Source organism: Coregonus lavaretus (genome assembly GCF_964263955.1).
Source record: "Coregonus lavaretus genome assembly, chromosome: 2".
Taxonomy (NCBI): Eukaryota; Metazoa; Chordata; class Actinopteri; order Salmoniformes; family Salmonidae; genus Coregonus; species Coregonus lavaretus.
Window position 1 is genome coordinate 75,592,030 of NC_139989.1, and position 20,444 is coordinate 75,612,473.

General features: G+C 42.8%; 2 protein-coding genes across 2 annotated transcripts in view; one reads left to right on the plus strand and one right to left on the minus strand.

Annotated features, from left to right (window-relative positions):
- LOC311140493 (uncharacterized protein) overlaps window positions 1-19,030 on the minus strand; it is a gene marked incomplete at its 5' end in the record, with an annotated part of 19,633 nt that extends 603 nt beyond the window's left edge. The window contains 7 exons of the mRNA XM_084175574.1: window positions 1-908; window positions 1,472-1,518; window positions 1,767-1,940; window positions 14,462-15,398; window positions 15,610-15,803; window positions 17,774-17,890; window positions 19,017-19,030. The exon at window positions 1-908 is cut by the window's left edge and continues 603 nt beyond it. Of these exons, the coding sequence (XP_084031700.1) occupies window positions 355-908; window positions 1,472-1,518; window positions 1,767-1,940; window positions 14,462-15,398; window positions 15,610-15,803; window positions 17,774-17,890; window positions 19,017-19,030 (2,037 nt within the window). The 3' untranslated portion in view covers window positions 1-354. The remainder of the gene's footprint in view (window positions 909-1,471; window positions 1,519-1,766; window positions 1,941-14,461; window positions 15,399-15,609; window positions 15,804-17,773; window positions 17,891-19,016) is intronic.
- LOC311141812 (uncharacterized protein) overlaps window positions 1-20,444 on the plus strand; it is a 410,899-nt gene that overhangs the window by 45,363 nt on the left and 345,092 nt on the right. The gene's annotated exons all lie outside the window — the stretch shown is intronic.

Below are 20,444 nucleotides of genomic sequence, written 5' to 3' on the forward strand. Positions count from 1 at the left end.
GTGTGTGCATGTGTCTGTGTGTGTGTTACTTTGTTAGTCAAATCTGTCACATGTACATTTCATTCAGTGGAATTGAGTTCATACAGAAACAACATTGTTGTGTCAAGAATTTGACAAATAAACATTATACAGACAACAATATTTACAAAGACCAAGAAGCCCAATAACAACAAGATCAATGATTTCTAAATGAAACCATTCATTCTATTAATGAATGACTAGTTGACAATCTCTGTAAACTTCAACGGTGTGTATTCATGAATATTTCCAATCATATGTTTACACACTAGAGAGATATTCTACATTGTTGCTCCAGTGTGTCTTACTGAACATGACCATGATCAGAGTGAAACATCATGTTGTTTTTGACACAGGGACCACCTGACACAGGGAAACTGAGGTGACATCAAACCAAACATGAAACCCTGGATAGAGGGGCTCAGTGAATGTGGTGTAGAATGTGTACAGGTGGGTCAGTGTGTCAGAGGAGACTCTGTAGAAGGACAGAGTGCCGGCTGGCCAGTCCAGATACACTCCTACTCTGTGGGAGCTGGAGGAGGGGACGTCTATAGTGGTGGGATTATCATTGTGCCAGGCAACACAACTGTTGACAGAGTAGATCAGACTCCAGGACTTGTGATTCCATCCAATCCCACTGTCATTACCACTTCCTCTCCTGCTGATTCCTTTATATGCCACTCCTATGTAAGCCCCTCTCCCACTCCACTCTACCTCCCAGTAAGAGCGCCCAGTGAGACCCTCTCTACACAGCACCTGTTTCCAGTCAAATCTCTCTGGGTGATCAGGATACGGCTGCTCCTCTCTCCTCCATGTCACCGTTCTGTTCTCCTCAGACAGAGAGAGGTGTCTGTTTACTGTGTTTGGATCCAGTGTGAGATCACAGGCATCTGATGGATGAAACCAGACACAATATTAGAAATCATCATCATTCACATTAGAATGTTAACTCACTTTTCACTAATTCATTTAATGTAGATGTTTCTAGGTATCAAAAGGAGAAGTTAAGGTAACTTGAGACTTGTTGAATGATCATATGTTATACTGTATGGTAATATAAAACACACTTATTCCCATTAATTACACACACATCCTGAACACACACACACACAAACAAAAACACATCCTGAACACACACACACATCCTGAACACACACATCCTGAACACACACACACACACAAACACCCTGAACACACACACACACACACCTTCATGCATGCATGAACACACACACACATTTCTAAAGTAACACGAACACGCCACACACACACACAGACACACACATTGTCAAAGCAACTCTTTGTAAACTTTGGTGTCCCTGATTTGTGCTTCTGTAGAACTACAGCTGAAATTTAATATGACCAAGTAAGTAATGATGGTGGTCTTTGACTTTAACTTAACTTGAATTAAGACTTATTCTTAGTCATATTCTTCACAGCAGTCAACACTCACATTTTCTAAGTCCAGGTTTCATTGTGTTCTCTCCACCATGTTCCACACTGTAGCGGTAAGCAGAAAAACAGACAGTCATTGAGGGATACACCTGAACTCACACACACACACACACACACACACACACAGGACCCAAGCACTGGACACACACACACATACACACACACAAACACACTGGACACACACACACAGTCTTTATATAATTTAGTCCAAGTGGTGGTCAGAATGTTTGTCTTAACTAGCCTGATAACTCCAACATGTCTGATATGAACATTGACATGAACCCTCTACATACTTGAGTTTCTCCAGTCTGCAGTGTGGATCCTCCAGTCCAGCAGAGAGCAGTCTGACTCCTGAGTCTCCTGGGTGATTGTAGCTCAGGTCCAGCTCTCTCAGGTGTGAGGGGTTTGACTTCAGAGCTGAGACCAGAGAAGCACAGCCTTCCTCTGTGACTAGACAGCCTGACAGCCTGCAAAGAGCAAAATCATTTAAACATCACACTGCTATTCTTTGGTGGTGAAAATAGTGGCAGTATATATTTTTTTAAACTTTTCAGATACATCAGTTTCCTGAAACCTGCCATATGTATTCCGAAATGGATGTACTGTATCATTATAAAAATTACAAATGATCAAAATGTATAGTACGAATATTTGAGTAGACTGACCAGACCAGTTTAAAAAGCAATATCAGTCAAAAGACAGACAGTGAGGTATCATATTTAGATTGTATTGAGTATACAGTCCACACCATATCTAGTTTGACAGTGAAGATAACATTTTAAATGTGGCTCTATACTGCAGCATTTTGGATTTGAGATCAAATGTTTCATATGAGGTGGCAGTATATTTATTTGAGGGTATTTTAATACATATCTGTTTCACTGTTTAGAAGAATGAAAGCACTTTATGTATCCAGTCCCCCATTTGAAGAAGTCATAATTATTTTGACAAATTCACTTATAGTCAAAAGTTTAGAATATTCCTTGATATTCCTTGAACACAATGACTCCATCAAGCTTGTGACTCAAACTCGTTGGTTGCATTTGCAGTTTGTTTTGGTTGTGTTTTGGGTTATGTTTTGCCCAATAGTTACTGAATGGTGGATGATGACTGGAGTAATTTTCTTATCTAAGTGAGTAGATAACACGTTTCTAAACACTACTAAATTAATCCAGATGATGCCATGATTAAGAAAAATCATGGATCAATCATGAAAAATGATGAGTGAGAAAGTTACAGAGGCTACAACAAAACATGATAACCTCTCACCATTACCAATAACAGAGGGGGTATGATCCTTGGTCCTCTGTAACTTTCTCATTCATCATCATTCACGATTATTCATAATCATGGTAGCATCCACATGAATGTAGAAGTGTTGAGAAACATCTTCTATTCTTCCTGACAATACAAGTGAAGTGACTCCAAAATGACAGGACATTATTCACCATTCAGTTTTTATTGGGAAAAACATAATCCAAAACACAACCAAAACAAACAGCGAATGCATTCAACAAGGTTGTAGAATCACAAGCTTGATGTAATCACTGTGGGTAAGGAATATGGGACCAAACACTAAACTTTTGACTACTGTAATACACTATAAGTGAATTTGTCCAAATAATTACAACTTTTTCAAATGGGAGAATTACATACATAAAGTGCTTTCATTTCTAAACCGTAAAACAGATATGTATGAATACCTTCATATAAAAGGTGACATTCTGTACTGTCGCCTAATATGAAACATTCTATCTCAAATCCAAAATGCTGGAGCATAGCGTCAAATTTAAAACTGTATGCTTCACTGTCCAAACACAAATGGTGTGGACTATGTGTGCCTGGTAAACACATGTGGCTCTGGTGAACAGTTATCACTTGTTGACCAACTACAGGAATACTGACCTCAGAGTCTCCAGTTTACAGTGGGGATTCCCCAGTCCAGCAGAGAGCAGCTTCACTCCTGAATCCTTCAGGTCATTGTTACTCAGATCCAGCTCTCTCAGGTGTGAGGGGTTTGACCTCAGAGCTGAGACCAGAGAAGCACAGCCTTTCTCTGTGACTAGACAGCCTGACAGCCTGCAAATAGTAAAATCATGTTAAAACCACACTGCTATTCTTTGGTGGTCAAAATAGTGGCAGTATATTTTTTTCAACATATTCAGATATATCAGTGTCCTGAAACCTGTCATATCTATTCAGAAATGGATGTATCATTATTAGAAATGACAAATTATCAAAGTATTGCTTGTAGATAGAAACATGTATAGTCCAAATATTTGAGTAGACTGACCAGAGCAGTTTAAAAAGCAGTATCAGTTAAAAGACAGACAGTGAGGTATCATATTTTGATTGTTTTGAGTATACAGTCCACACTAGGGCTGTCTCCGACCCAGAAAAAATATTGGTTTACCGAAAGTTGTCTGTTCTTTCAACCAATGATTGGTCGAAATTTCAAAAAGTGTATTTTTCCATAGATAGACACACCCTATGTGTTTTAGTTTTTCCCAATTGCTAAAACACAATTTTGCAAACTAGGCTGGTTTTATCAAAATACTTAACACAATTCACAAAACCACACACCCAAACTGGAAAATACCTCATATATCCTGCAAAATGAAGCACTGCAACCAAAATCTACATATAGCATTATCAAAATCAAATGTTTGCACGAAATGGCACACACTTCATTCATATTACCAGATTTTTGTCTAACCAACTACACTCTGTTGGGCATAATGAAAACCACTGTCATCTTTAGCATGCTTTGCCATAATACTAAAATAGTTCAAATTGTAGAAAATTCTTCAGATTGTTCACATGCACAGAAATATTTGCAGATACACACACATGCTGTTGAAACATTTTTATTTTTATTTTTCACCAAACAAGTCAGTGCAACATATGCACAGCAGATATATTTACATTGCACTGAACAAAAATATGCTCACAAAAAACAGTAAACTGAAAAAGAAAATTGCAGAAAGAATTTGCAGAAAAAACATATTTAAAAAAAAAAAGAGGCAAGAAAAATAATTAGGCAGCATCTTGCCGCACAGCTGGGTCTGGCCACAACGCCTCGTCCACATCACAGCTGGGTCTGGCCACAACGCCTCGTCCACATCACAGGCAATATCTTCCCTTGCCAGACATCGAGGGAAGAAGCGCCTTGAGTGCCTTATCCATCCCTGAATCGCACCCACATCAATCTCATCACATGGCTCTTCCATAGCCTGCACAAGAGGCATGCGCACAAAGGGCTGCCGGTCGTATACCTTCCACCGCCATGCCGAAAATAACTCTTCTGTGGGGTTCAGAAATGGTGAGTATGGTGGGAGGTATTGCACGAGAAATGGTGGGTGGTCAGCAAACCAGTTTTGGACTGGGGCTGCACGATGAAAGCTCACGTTGTCCCATACTACAACGTACCGGGTTCTTTGATGGTCTGCATCATTCATACGCTCTGGTGGTATGAGAATGTTGTGGAGTCTGTCCAGAAATGTCCGAATTTGGGCTGTGTTGTATGGTCCAAGGTTGGCATGACGGTGGAGGACACCATGCGTATTGGAAATGGCAGCGCACATTGTGATGTTCCCACCACGTTGGCCAGGAACATCTATAATGGCTCTGTGGCCAATGACGTTTCTCCCCCTTCTTCTGGTCTTTGCTAGGTTGAACCCAGCCTCATCTATAAAGATGAACTCATGTGGGATTTCATGAGCATCCATTTCCAGTACTCCCTGAAAACAAAGAACAAAAGCAGTCAATATGGTGTTATCCAGTACACTGGGAAACAATGTTGCGTGTAGTGTACTGCAGTCAATATTGTACTTACATCCACATATGCTCGTCTGACCTCTTTGTTTCTTTGAGAGTTTCTCACAAACGGCACCTTATAAAGTTGTTTCATTCTGATTTGGTTTTGCTTGAGAATGCGAGCCAATGTGGACAGACTGACTCGTTGAATGTTGTTGAATATGGTGTTGTCTTGGATGATGTGGCTTTGAATTTCTCGTAATCTGATTTCATTATTTTCCAAAACCAAGTTTACAATGGCAGCTTCCAGTACCCCGGTGAACATTTGACCCCTTCCTCCACCATGGCTGCGTCTCAGTCCTTTAGAAAAACAAAAAAACAAAAATATAGGGCCTGGACAATGCATCCTAAAGATATTTCCCCCACAGTAGAGTAAATTGTACAGGAAACATGTAGACATCAGCCATTCATGAAGTAAACAGGTGTCACCCAACTGATACACTATGACATGGGGTGTACTACATAGTGTGAAAGAAATGTTGGTTACATACCTGTACTCCAATCTAAATGTCCGGATGACACAGGCGACAGTTAAACGGCTCAAGTTGGGCTGCACTCTCTGTCCAGCCTCTCGCATTGTCAGCCCATGGTTGATGACATGATCAACTAAGGTTGCTCTGATTTCATTTGAAAGTTGTTGTCTTCTTTGGCCATGAACTCCTCTACCAGCTCTACCCCTACCTCTCACTCTTCCTCCCCCTCTCATTCTCACCCTTCCTCTTCCTATTCCTCTTCCTCTTCCTCTCTCTGCAACATCTTCCATTGTTGTTGTAAAACAAAAGGTGCTCACCTGTGGTCTTTTCATAGTGCTTACTTCCTGATTGAAGTGGTAACAATTAACCATTGAGGTGTCTGGCCAGGTGGCACATGTATTGGCCAATTAGCTCATGTAGAGTCATTTTGAATGGCAGTGTTTTGAAATGGCAAACATGTGACTTTATGTCAGATTGTTGTGTCTTATGCAGAGAACCGTGTGCAGTGCATTTAAAAAGTGCCATTTTGAATTGCAAAATGTGTGTAAAGCAGAAAATGTGTTTAGACTTTTGGAGACTTGAGAAGATGTTTGGCTCTCTGTGTGTCAGTTTAAATAATTGTGCTGTGCATGTCATTTAAAATCAACTATATGCACTGAGCTTGTCTGATGCTTAAAGCTTACGGTTTGATTAAATAAGACAAATGCCTCAAGAGGGCACCAGAGATCTAGATAACCAGAAGAACAAAAACTTAACCTGACCCAACTATTCTCCTCCCTTTCCTGCTGACTTTCTCTGACATTACTCTCCTGACGTTGCTCGTGAGGCTACACGAGGAGTCGGCAAACCATTCTCATGTGGAATGCCAATTTATCTTCACATATCTACCGATCTGCGTGCCAGTTATGGTTTTCATATGCAAATGTTTGTCACGATCGTCTGAGGAAGCGGACCAATACGCAGCGTTGCGAGTGAACATAATGACTTTAATTAGAAAAGCACGTATATACAAAACAAGAGACGAAAGTGAAGTCCTACAGTGACAATAACTAAACAGGAACAAAAACCCACAACCCACATGAGAACACAAACAGATTAAATATGGCTCCCAATCAGAGATAACGAGCCGACAGCTGACACTCGTTACCTCCGATTGGGAGTCACACGACACCACAATAAACTCACCCAAAACACAACCAACCGAATACACCCTAATCAACAAACCCCACAACAAAACCCAACAAAACAAATACACCCTGGCTCAAATACAAAAGTCCCGGAGCCAGAGTGTCACAGTATCCCCCCCCTAAAGGTGCGCACTCCGGGCGCACCAGCATACCGTCTAGGGGCGGGTCTGGGTGGGCGTCTGTCCACGGTGGCGGTTCTGGCCCTGGTCGTCGTCCCCACCCCACCTTAGTCACCACCCGCTTCCCTAGCCTCCTCCACATGATCACCCTCCAACTTACCCCACCTGGATTTAGGGGCAGCACCGGGCTAAGGGACAGCATCGGGCTAAGGGACAGCCCCGGACTCAATGGTGGATCCTGGCTGGCTGGCTCTGGCGGATCCTGGCTTGACGGCTCTGGCGGATCCTGGCTGGACGGCTCATGGCTGGCTGAAAGATCTGGCTGCTCATGGCTGGCTGACGGATCTGGCTGCTCATGGCTGGCTGACGGATCTGGCTGCTCATGGCTGGCTGACGGATCTGGCTGCTCATGGCTGGCTGACGGATCTGGCTGCTCATGGCTGGCTGACGGATCTGGCTGCTCATGGCTGGCTGACGGATCTGGCTGCTCATGGCTGGCTGACGGATCTGGCTGCTCATGGCTGGCTGACGGATCTGGCTGATCCTGTCTGGCGGAAGGCTCTGGCTGATCCTGTCTGGCGGAAGGCTCTGGCTGATCCTGTCTGGCGGAAGGCTCTAGCGTCTCCGGTCTGGCGGACGGCTCTGACGGCTCATGGCAGACGGGCGGCTTTGCAGGCTCAGTCCAGACGGCCAGTTCAAACGCCTTAGGGCAGACGGGCAGTTCAGGCCCCGTTGGGCAGACGGCAGACTCTGGCCGTCTGAGGCGCACCGTAGGCCTGATGCGTGGTGCCGGAACTGGAGGTACCGGGCTGAGGACACGCATCTCAGGGCTAGTGCGGGGAGAAGCAACAGGGTATGCTGGACCCTGGGGACGCACATAAGGGCTAGTGCGGAGAGCCGGAACAGGGCATGCTGGACCCTGGGGACTCATATAACGCCTAGTGGGGAGAGCCGGAACAGGGCATGCTGGACCCTGGGGACTCACATAACGCCTAGTGCGGGGAGAAGGAACAGGGCATGCTGGACCCTGGGGACGCACATAAGGCCTAGTGCGGGGAGCCGGAACAGGGCATGCTGGACCCTGGGGACTCACATAACGCCTAGTGCGGGGAGAAGGAACAGGGCATGCTGGACCCTGGGAACGCACATAAGGCCTAGTGCGTGGTGCCGGAACTGGTGGTCCCGGGCTGAGGACACGCATCTCAGGGCTAGTGCGGGGAGCAGGAACAGGCCGGGCTGGACTGGCGACGCACCCCGTAGGCTTCGTGCGTGGAGCAGGAACCGGCCGGGCTGGACTGGCGACGCACCCCGTAGGCTTCGTGCGTGGAGCAGGAACCGGCCGGGCTGGGCTGGTGACGCACACCACAGGCGTAGTGCGTAGAGCAGGAACCGGCCGGGCTGGGCTGGTGACGCACACCACAGGCGTAGTGCGTAGAGCAGGAACCGGCCGGGCTGGGCTGGCGACGCACATCGTGGACCTGGTGCGTGGAGTAGGAACAGGCCGAGCTGGGCTGGCGAAGCACACCGTAGGCCTTGTGCGAGAGGCAGGAACAGGTCGGACCGGGCTGGAGACGCGCACCGTCCCTTTGGTGCGAGGGGCCGTACCAGGCCGGACCGTACTGGGGACACACACCACTGGCTCTACCCCGGGAACTGGAACGGGCCGGACCGGACTGGATACACACCTCAGTCTCTCACGCCGTGCCTCTACATCTCCTTTCCCTCCTTTAACCAGTAGCCCCCGTAACCTGGTGGCCTCTTGAATTCGCTCCTTCTCTGCCTCCGTTAGCCCCGTCGTCCTTGCCATGTGCCCCCCCCAAAAAAATTTTTGGGGTTGCCTCTCATCCTTCCGACGATGGCCCTGCCGACGCCGTTGCTCCTCTCTCCGTCGCCTCTCCACTGTCTCGCTCCATGGACGGCGATCCATCCCATCTAGGATTTCCTCCCAAGTCCATGACCCTTTTCCGTCCAATATCTCCTCCCATGTCCAGACCCTCTGCTCCTGGATACGCTGCTTGGTCCTTTGAAGGTGGGTTTTTCTGTCACGATCGTCTGAGGAAGCGGACCAATACGCAGCGTTGCGAGTGAACATAATGACTTTAATTAGAAAAGCACGTATATACAAAACAAGAGACGAAAGTGAAGTCCTACAGTGACAATAACTAAACAGGAACAAAAACCCACAACCCACATGAGAACACAAACAGATTAAATATGGCTCCCAATCAGAGATAACGAGCCGACAGCTGACACTCGTTACCTCCGATTGGGAGTCACACGACACCACAATAAACTCACCCAAAACACAACCAACCGAATACACCCTAATCAACAAACCCCACAACAAAACCCAACAAAACAAATACACCCTGGCTCAAATACAAAAGTCCCGGAGCCAGAGTGTCACAATGTTCGTGAAACAGTTTCATTTAATTTATAATAGCGTCTTTATATCTAAAAATCATTGTCAGGTGGTTAATCAAAATTTTATCAAAATCTAAATGAAAATGAAACAAACCTAAAAAGTAACTTCTGTTGCCATTTCCAACTATGTAAAAATAGCCTACATAAAGCCCAAAAATAAAAACATTGCAGCCTGCAGGTAGAAAATATCCTGATAAAAATACATCTCCTATAAATCACATTGGCCTGTCTGCAAGGAACTTGAAACATTGTATAAACTGTTAACTTGGACCTGGCAGGAAGCTTGTACTAGCAAACTTGCAACATTGTATAAAATATTATGGGCCCTCAGAGTTTCCTGCTCCAGTGAGCTCGGGACAGACACAGCTGTAGGCGCAAGGGATAAGAAGCAGTGCTTGACTTGGGCAGGAGCTCACCGGAGCTGAGTACCGGCACCTCAAATGTTCTACTGCTTGAGCTCCTGTTCCTCTTATAGAATATTAGCTCAAAAGTATTGTGGAGCTCCTGCACCTAAATATATACAGTTCCAGCACCCAAAAATAGTACCGGAACCTGTTTCAGACCAAGTCAAGCACTGATAAGTAGTAATCAGGTAGGCCTATTTTATGATGTTTCCACTGGATTAGAGCATTTTTCCCTTTCACACTATGTGGTTATTGAAAGGGAGAGAGCTGGAAAGATTTTTCAAACACATTGAGGAACTATTGTAATTCTCAATGGATGTAAAAATAGACTTAATTTGCTTTCTGTTTGAGGTGAAGAAAACATTATTTTGAGAAACTCCAAAGGTCATTAGTGGTGATGTGTTAAGCCAATCAGAAATACTATCAGATCCCCAAATGGGCACATTTACAGTGAGCTCCATAATTCATTGGACAGTGACCATTCTTTTGTTATTTTGGTTCTGTACTCTAGCACTTTGAGTTTGAAAGGATACAATGACAATGAGGGTGAAGTGCAGACTGTCAGCTTTAATTTGAGGGTATTTTCATACATATCGGATGAACCGTTTACGAATTATAGAAGCTTTTGTACATGGTCCCCCCCATTTTCGGGCATCAAAAAACATTGGACAGTTTAACATAATGTAGAATAAAGTAATCATTGTTAATATTTGGTCGCATATCCTTTGCATGCAATGACTGCTTGAAGTCTGCGATGCATCGCCATCACCAGACGCTGGGTATCTTCCCTGGTGATGCTCTGCCAGGCCTGTACTGCAGCCATCTTCAGTTCCTGCTTGTTTCGGGGACTTATTGCCTTAAGTCTCCTCTTCAGCATGTCAAATGCATGTTCAATTGAATTCAGATCTGGTGATTGACTCGGCCAGTCAAGGATTCTCCACTTTTTGGCCATCAAAAACCCCTTTGTTGCTCTAGCAGTATGTTTAGGGTCATTGTCTTGTTGCATGATTAAGTGCCGTCCAATGAGTTTGGAGGCATTTGGTTTTATCTGAGCAGATAAAATATTTATGTAGACTTCAGAATTCATTGTTCTACTTCTGTCTGCAGTCACATCATCGATGAAGACAAGTGAGCCTGTTCCACTGGCAGCCATACAGGCCCAAGCCATAACACCCCCTCCACCATGTTTCATGGATGAGGTGGTATGCTTTGGATCATGGGCATTTCTTTTTTTTCTCCACACTTTTGTCTTTCCATCACTCTGGTACATGTTAATCTTTGTCTCATCTGTCCACAATACTTCTTTCCAGAACTCTTGGGGCTCTTTTAGGTGCTTTTTAGCAAACTGTAATCTTGCCTTTCTGTTCTTCAGGCTTATCAGTGGTTTGCATCTTGTAGTGTACCCTCTGTAGTCCTGCTGGTGTAGTCTTCTGCATATGGTAGAATTTGACACATCTACACCTGCATCCAGGAGAGTGTTTTTGATCTGTTGGGCTGTTATCAGGGGTTTTTTCTTCACCATAGAGAGTATTCTCCGGTCATCCACTACAGTGGTCTTCCTCTGTCTACCGGGTCTTTTGACATAATTGAGTTCACTGGTTGTTTTTTTCTTGTTAATGATGAACAAAACTGTTGACTTGGGCATGGCCAGGGTTTTTGCAATGTTCCTGAATTATTGATTTTCATTTCTGAGCCTTATGACGGCCAACTTCATTTGCATCGACACTGCTGTCTTCCTCATGTTGTCACACCCCAATAACAACCTCCAAAGGCAATAGCAACGTCTAGAATCATTACTATTCATCAACAGCTCTCCTGCATTCACTAACGACACAAATGAATACACCTGCCTAACGACACACATTTGTGAAGCCAATTTAACAAATACTTGTAGTACCTTAAAATGGGGGGACCATGTACAAAAGGTGCTGTCATTTCTAAACGGTTCATCCGATATGTATGAAAATACCCTCAAATTAAAGCTGACAGTCTGCACTTCACGCTCATTGTCATTGTATCCTTTCAAACTCAAAGTGCTAGAGTACAGAACCAAAATAACAAAACAATGGTCACTGTCCAATGAATTATGGAGCTCACTGTATATGCCTACATTTGCGCGCAGGCCAGGTAGCCTATAGGGCTACTTCTATGCGTGTGCGTCCTTACTCAACATTGACAGGAGCGCTCCAAACAAAAGACAATGACTAAATTGACAAAACTCGTAAATGGAATGAAATAAACCATAACTTTTTCTCACAAGTGTAGCATAGGTTGTGTGCTCTGCAAACAATGTGTCCACTCTGACAATGAGAACGGGAAGACTGGAATAATAATATTGAATATATTAAAATACATTACCGTAACCACAGTAACAAATATTGTAGATTATAAATTATACGAATTAACGGTAAATGTACTACTAGTGATATACATAATGGGGAATTGATATACACTAACAATCAAATTGTTATCACTTGTTGACCAAATACAGGACTACTGACCTCAGAGTCTCAACTTTACAGTGAGGATTCCCCAGTGCAGCAGAGAGCAGCTTCACTCCTGAATCCTTCAGGTCGTTGTTACTCAGGTCCAGCTCTTTCAGGTGTGAGGGGTTTGACTTCAGAGCTGAGACCAGAGAAGCACATCCTTTCTCTGTGACTCCACAGCCTGACAGTCTGACAAAGATATCATCAAGATTTCACAAACACACTTTTAATTTAACACGAGTAGTGTAGAAGGACAATTGCAGATGCATTTGGTTTATTCTCTCAAACAACATATAGATTTATCTTAGAATTGTATGTAGTCATATTGTTATACTAATGTGAACATCAATGATTCAATATGTTTTTCAATATAATATTATATATTATATACAGTGGGGGAAAAAAGTATTTAGTCAGCCACCAATTGTGCAAGTTCTCCCACTTAAAAAGATGAGAGAGGCTTGTTATTTTCATCATAGGTACACGTCAACTATGACAGACAAATTGAGATTTTTTTTCTCCAGAAAATCACATTGTAGGATTTTTTATGAATTTATTTGCAAATTGTGGTGGAAAATAAGTATTTGGTCACCTATAAACAAGCAAGATTTCTGGCTCTCACAGACCTGTAAATTCTTCTTTAAGAGGCTCCTCTGTCCTACACTCGTTACCTGTATTAATGGCACCTGTTTGAACTTGTTATCAGTATAAAAGACACAACCTCAAACAGTCACACTCCAAACTCCACTATGGCCAAGACCAAAGAGCTGTCAAAGGACACCAGAAACAAAATTGTAGACCTGCACCAGGCTGGGAAGACTGAATCTGCAATAGGTAAGCAGCTTGGTTTGAAGAAATCAACTGTGGGAGCAATTATTAGGAAATGGAAGACATACAAGACCACTGATAATCTCCCTCGATCTGGGGCTCCACGCAAGATCTCACCCCGTGGGGTCAAAATGATCACAAGAACGGTGAGCAAAAATCCCAGAACCACACAGGGGGACCTAGTGAATGACCTGCAGAGAGCTGGGACCAAAGTAACAAAGCCTACCATCAATAACACACTACGCCGCCAGGGACTCAAATCCTGCAGTGCCAGACGTGTCCCCCTGCTTAAGCCAGTACATGTCCAGGCCCGTCTGAAGTTTGATAGAGTGCATTTGGATGATCCAGAAGAGGATTGGGAGAATGTCATATGGTCAGATGAAACCAAAATATAACTTTTTGGTAAAAACTCAATTTATCGTGTTTGGAGGACAAAGAATGCTGAGTTGCATCCAAAGAACACCATACCTACTGTGAAGCATGGGGGTGGAAACATAATGCTTTGGGGCTGTTTTTCTGCAAAGGGACCAGGACGACTGATCCGTGTAAAGGAAAGAATGAATGGGGCCATGTATCGTGAGATTTTGAGTGAAAACCTCCTTCCATCAGCAAGGGCATTGAAGATGAAACGTGGCTGGGTCTTTCAGCATGACAATGATCCCAAACACACCGCCCGGGCAACGAAGGAGTGGCTTCGTAAGAAGCATTTCAAGGTCCTGGAGTGGCCTAGCCAGTCTCCAGATCTCAACCCCATAGAAAATCTTTGGAGGGAGTTGAAAGTCTGTGTTGCCTTACAAATGTGTCTCACTTTGTAAGGCTTTATCCACAGCACTCTTGTAGGAAGTAACTTCAGGCTTGTCTCTGAACAGCGCAAAAACATTCCTGGACGTTGATTGCGGTTTGGCCGTTAGATTCTCATTGTTGTTGATGAATGAGAGGAACACATATACAGCAGCCAGAAACTCCTGAATGCTCAGATGAACAAAGCAGTACACCTTGTTCTGGTACAGCCCACATTCCTCTTTAAAGAGCTGTGTGCACAATCCTGAGTACACTGAAGCTTCATTGACATCAATGCCAGCCTTTTTTAGGTCTTCTTCATAGAAAATCAGATTGCCATTCACGAGCTGTTGAAAAGCCAGTTTTCCCAGTGACAGAATGCTCTCTTCATTCCAGTGTGGACCTGTCTCTTCTTTCCCAAGATACTTTTCATTCTTCTGTTTGGTATGAAACTCCACAAGGTGTGAGTACATCTCAGTCAGAGTCTTGGGCATCTCTTCTCTCTTATGTTTCACCATGTGTTCAAGGACGATTGCAGAAATCCAACAGAAGACTGGAATGTCGCACATGATGTGGAGGATCCTTGATGTCTTTATGTGTGAGATGATTCTGTTGGCCAGGTCCTCATCACTGAATCTCTTCCTGAAGTACTCCTCCTTCTGTGGGTCATTGAACCCTCGTACCTCTGTCACCTGGTCAACACACCCTGAAGGGATCTTATTGGCTGCTGCAGGTCTGGTAGTTATCCAGAGGAGAGCAGAGGGAAGCAGATTTCCTTTGATGAGATTTGTCAGCAGAACATCCACTGAGGTTGACTCTGTGACGTCACAACAGATCTTGTTCTTCTGGAAGTCTAGGTGCAGTCGGCACTCATCCAGACCATCAAAGATGAACAGAACTTTGTACTTGTCGTAGTTGGAGATTCTTGATTTTTTGGTTTCCATTGAGAAGTGATTGAGAAGTTCAATCAAAGTGTGTTTTTTCCCTTTCATCAAATTCAGCTCCCGAACAGGGAATGAAAATACCAATTGGACATCCTGATTTGCTTTTCCTTCAGCCCAGTCCAAAATGAACTTCTGCACAGAGACTGTTTTTCCAATGCCAGCGACTCCCTTTGTCAGCACAGTTCTGATAGGTTTGTCTTGTCCAGTTAAGGGTTTGAAGATGTCGTTACATTTGATTGCAGTCTCTGGTCTTGCTTGTTTCCTGGCTGTAGTCTCGATCTGTCTCAGCTCATGTTCATTATTGACCTCCCATTTTCCACCCTCTGTGATGTAGAGCTCTGTGTAGATCTTATTGAGAAGTGTTGGATTTCCTTGTTTAGCGATCCCCTCAAATACAAATTGAAACTTCTTCTTTAGATTAGATTTGAGTTCACGTTGGCAAATCACAGCACGCTCATCTGAATCTATAAATAACAGAGAGGATATTAATATTCTGTCTGATTTAATGCCTACAGTATTGTACGACTGTGTTATAAAGTTTGACGAGGTCACTAGGTGTTGTGTTAAGACTGCTACAATATCATTTAATTACACAGCTACTTTAGCTGTACTTTAGCTACAGCTTTGAAATGTTTGTTCTAAAACAGCATTCAACATGAGGCAGACAGCTCTTACTTTTCTCCAGTGTGTCAGCAAGCTCCTTCTGGTTCATTTTCCTCAGGACGTGAAGTGTGCTCTTCAGAGCCCCCTCTCTGACACTGCTCTCCTGCTTCTCATCTTCAGCGTCCACCACTTCCTTATCCTGCTTCTGACTCTCAAAGCCTTCTGGGAGTTCTGGACTAAGAATCCTCTTGAACATCTTCATAATTCTGCTTTGAAAGATGATAAACTTGTAACCTCAATTTTGAGAAAAATGGCCTTTGAAAGTTTTGGTACACCAACTGGAGAGCTCTTCTTTATCTACAGTGGTATTACTTTGGCAGATAATGTCACCCATCTAAATAAAAAGTATATATTGAGGGAAAAAATTTATTTGATCCCCTGCTGATTTTGTACATTTGCCCACAGACAAAGAAATGATCAATCTATAATTATAATGGTAGGTTTATTTGAACAGTGAGAGACAGAATAACAACAAAAAAATCCAGAAAAACGCCTGTTACCTTGGCCGTGTGTTTTGGGTCATTGTCATGCTGGAATACCCATCCACAACCCATTTTCAATGCCCTGGCTGAGGGAAGGAGGTTCTCACCCAATATTTGACGGTACATGGCCCCGTCCATCGTCCCTTTGATGCGGTGAAGTTGTCCTGTCCCCTTAGCAGAAAAACACCCCCAAAGCATAATGTTTCCACCTCCATGTTTGACGGTGGGGATGGTGTTCTTGGGGTCATAGGCAGCATTCCTCCTCCTCCAAACACGGCAAGTTGAGTTGATGCCAAAGAGCTCCATTTTGGTCTCATCTGACCACAACACTTTCACCCAGTTCTCCTCTGAATCATTCAGATGTTCATTGGCAAACTTCAGACGGGCATGTATATGTGCTTTCTTGAGCAGGGGGACCTTGCGGGTGCTGCAGGATTTCAGTCCTTCACGGCGTAGTGTGTTACCAATTGTTTTCTTGGTGATCATTGACAAGATCCTCCCCCGTGTAGTTCTGGGTTGATTCCTCACCGTTCTCATGATCATTGCAACTCCACGAGGTGAGATCTTGCATGGAGCCCCAGGCCGAGGGAGATTGACAGGTCTTTTGTTTTTCTTCCATTTGCGAATAATCGCACCAACTGTTGTCACCTTCTCACCAAGCTGCTTGGCGATGGTCTTGTAGCCCATTCCAGCCTTGTGTAGGTCTACAATCTTGTCCCTGACATCCTTGGAGCACTCTTTGGTCTTGGCCATGGTGGAGAGTTTGGAATCTGATTGATTGATTGCTTCTGTGGACAGGTGTCGTTTATACAGGTAACAAGCTGAGATTAGGAGCGCTCCCTTTAAGAGTGTGCTCCTAATCTCAGCTCGTTACCTGTTATAAAAGACACCTGGGAGCCAGAAATCTTTCTGATTGAGAGGGGGTCAAATACTTATTTCCCTCATTGAAATGCAAATAAATTTATACTATTTTTGACATGCGTTTTTCTGGATTTTGTTGTTGTTATTCTGTCTCTCACTGTTTAAATAAACCTACCATTTAAATTATAGATTTATCATTTCTTTGTCAGTGGGCAAACGTACAAAATCAGCAGGGGATCAAATACTTTTTTCCCTCACTGTAGTTGACGTAATAACTAGACTATATACAAGGACTACCAGTACTGAGTCAACGTGCAGGGGTACCAGGTAGTTGAGGTAATAACTAGACAATATACAAGGAGTACCAGTACTGAGTCAATGTGCAGGGGTACCAGGTAGTTGAGGTAATAACTAGACTATATACAAGGAGTACCAGTACTGAGTCAATGTGCAGGGGTACCAGGTAGTTGAGGTAATAACTAGACTATATACAAGGAGTACCAGTACTGAGTCAATGTGCAGGGGTACCAGGTAGTTGAGGTAATATGTACATGTAGGTAGGGGTAAAAGTGACTAGGCAATCAGGATAGAGATTACATCTCCTCATCCAGGGAGTGCACACACACACACACACACACACACACACACACACACACACACACACACAGGGAATGTTGTGTTTGTTTGATAATGTTTCAGGACTATGAAAATGGAAAAAAGGATTAGCCTATGGATTATGAAAACAACAAAATTAAATGGTAAAATGGGAGAGGAGAAATGACTAGAGACAGTGTTGTTTAACTCACTGACCATGACCCATGAGTTCTTCTTACCTTTGTTCAGTAGAAAAGTCTCCCTCTCTAAACAGTATAGGTTGATGCATAGACCGGTCACTCTTCATGGACACACAGCTGGGTACAGGGGAGGCTGGTCTCTCCTGCTTGATTGGGCTTCAACACAACAGAGACAAACATTACGTCTCTCATGTACTCTGAGCTCAGATGGGGAAACAAGAGTTTCATTCCAAACGCTATATATCCATTTTCAGAAATGTTGGTCAATTAGCTTTTATAGTTTAAAGAAATTATGAAAGAGATTGGTGTGTTTTTTCACTATCTAATCATGGTATGTGGTTGTTCAATGAAAGACATGTATTTGTTTAAAATCTATCACTTGATGGTTTCATTTCAGAGAGACCAAGAATCATGTTTTTTGCTAAATACTACATATCTGTCTCACTCTCAGAGAAATAAGTAGTACTGCTAGGTTTTACACAGTCATAATATATATATATCTGCCTCACTCTCAGAGAAATAAGTAGTACTGCTAGGTTTTACACAGTAATAATATATATCTGCCTCACTCTCAGAGAAATAAGTAGTACTGCTAGGTTTCACACAGTAATAATAATCAAAAAGAACGCTCGATCGAGGTGTTACTTTGGCAGATAATGTCACCCATCTAAATATATCCTTTTTTAATTATTTTTTATAATTAACAAAATGAATGTTGTTTTTGGTTTATGTCAGATTCATTGTGCTATGCTATAAATTGTTATTTTATTCTTGTAAGTGGTAAAATGAACTAGAAAATTTCATATTTTGCAATTCTGAGTAATTACTACTTTAGTAAGGATATACTTTATTCAGTACTACTGCAGTTGCTAAATAATTCCAATAGATGGAGGCATAAGACCACGAATGACATTTCAGAAGGTTAGTTTAGTTTTCTCCCTGGATACACCACCACTCCCCCTCACAGGAAAACTCCTGCACACGCTTTTTACTGTCCCTTTCCACACTGCTGAAGCAAGAGGAACGACTGAAAATGCATTTAACAGATTACTGTGAAATAATATAATGATGATTCATGTTTATTATTAGCTGTTTTATGCTCATGTTTTGAAATTATACTTCATTACTATAACGATTATAAATAAGCCTGAACATTAATTTAGTCACCTCTGGTCGAGAAAAACTTATTTTCCTAGTACATTCATTGTGAGATTCATCAACCAGCAGCGAGCACTCTGCCTTCTAGCGCAAGCGAGGGGCATGTTGAGGTACATTTGCTAACCGGGAGGGTTGCATTATCGGGGGAAAACTACCCGTCCTCCAAGACACATACAGCACCCGATGTCACAGGAAGGCCAAAAATATCATCAAGGACATCAACCACCCGAGCCACTGCCTGTTCACCCCACTATCATCCAGAAGGCGAGGTCAGTACAGGTGGATCAAAGCTGGGACCGAGAGACTGAAAAACAGCTTCTATCTCAAGGCCATCAGACTGATAAATAGCCATCACTAGCACATTAGAGGCTGCTGCTGCCTATTGAAATCACTGGCCACTTTAAGAAATGGAACACTAGTCACTTTAATAATGTTTACATATCTTGCACTACTCATCTCATATGTATATACTGTATTCTATAATATACTACTGTATCTTAGTCCATGCCGCTCTGTCATTGCTTATCCATATATGTATATATTATTAAATTCCATTCCTTACTAATTTTGTGTGTATATGTTGTGAAATTGTTAGATATTACTTGTTAGATATTACTGCACTGTCGGAGCTAGAAGCACAAGCATTTCGCTACACCCGCTATATCATCTGCTAAACACGTGTATGTGACAAATAACATTTGATTTGATGTAATTTATTGGCGGGCTGGAAGATGCACTCTTGTCTTTTCTATTCCGAGGTTATTTACTCCCAATATCAGATATTAAGATTATTTTCTATAATGCATGTAAACTAGGGTTGAGCTTAGCGCATCTGACTAGTGATTATTTACCCGGGGTTCAACACCTGCTATAGTCACTATTTAATTGCTATTCCAAAAGCATCACAGGCCTAATACGAGATATATAGCTAACTAAAGTAATGAGTGACCATTTTAGAAAATCATGGGACAAATCATATTTGGTTACATAATATTTTATGTCAATCATATTGCTGCTTGTAGCCTATAACTGATGCTTCGTTATCTTATGCTGCCATCTATAGGAAATATTTAGCAATTAAAAGTTATTAATTCACGTACAGACGTTGGTGAGGCAGCTGAGAAATAAAGTGTATTAGATCAGTCTCAATCCTGCCCCACGCCAATTGCTGGACTTTCACACAGAGGTTACTAGGTCACCCAATTCAAACCACATTTGAAAAATAAAACAAATGTGTCTTATTTATCAAGTGTTCTGTCTTGCAATTATACATATAATAAAAAATAAAAAAAATAATCAAAACGCTATTTAATACTATAATTGTATTTACTAAGATCATATTATTACTAAAATAGTTTCTAAAACTGTTCTAGGCTACCCTACCCTAGAATTATGGGTTACGGCTAAAATAGGTTATAAGTAGGGTAAGAGTTTCTGTATAGCACTTTGTGACATCTGCTGGTGTAAAAGGGGCTTTATAAACAGGGGTGCACATAACTGGTACGCAGGTACGCAAGCGCGACAAAAATCAGGAATGCGTAATGCCACTTGT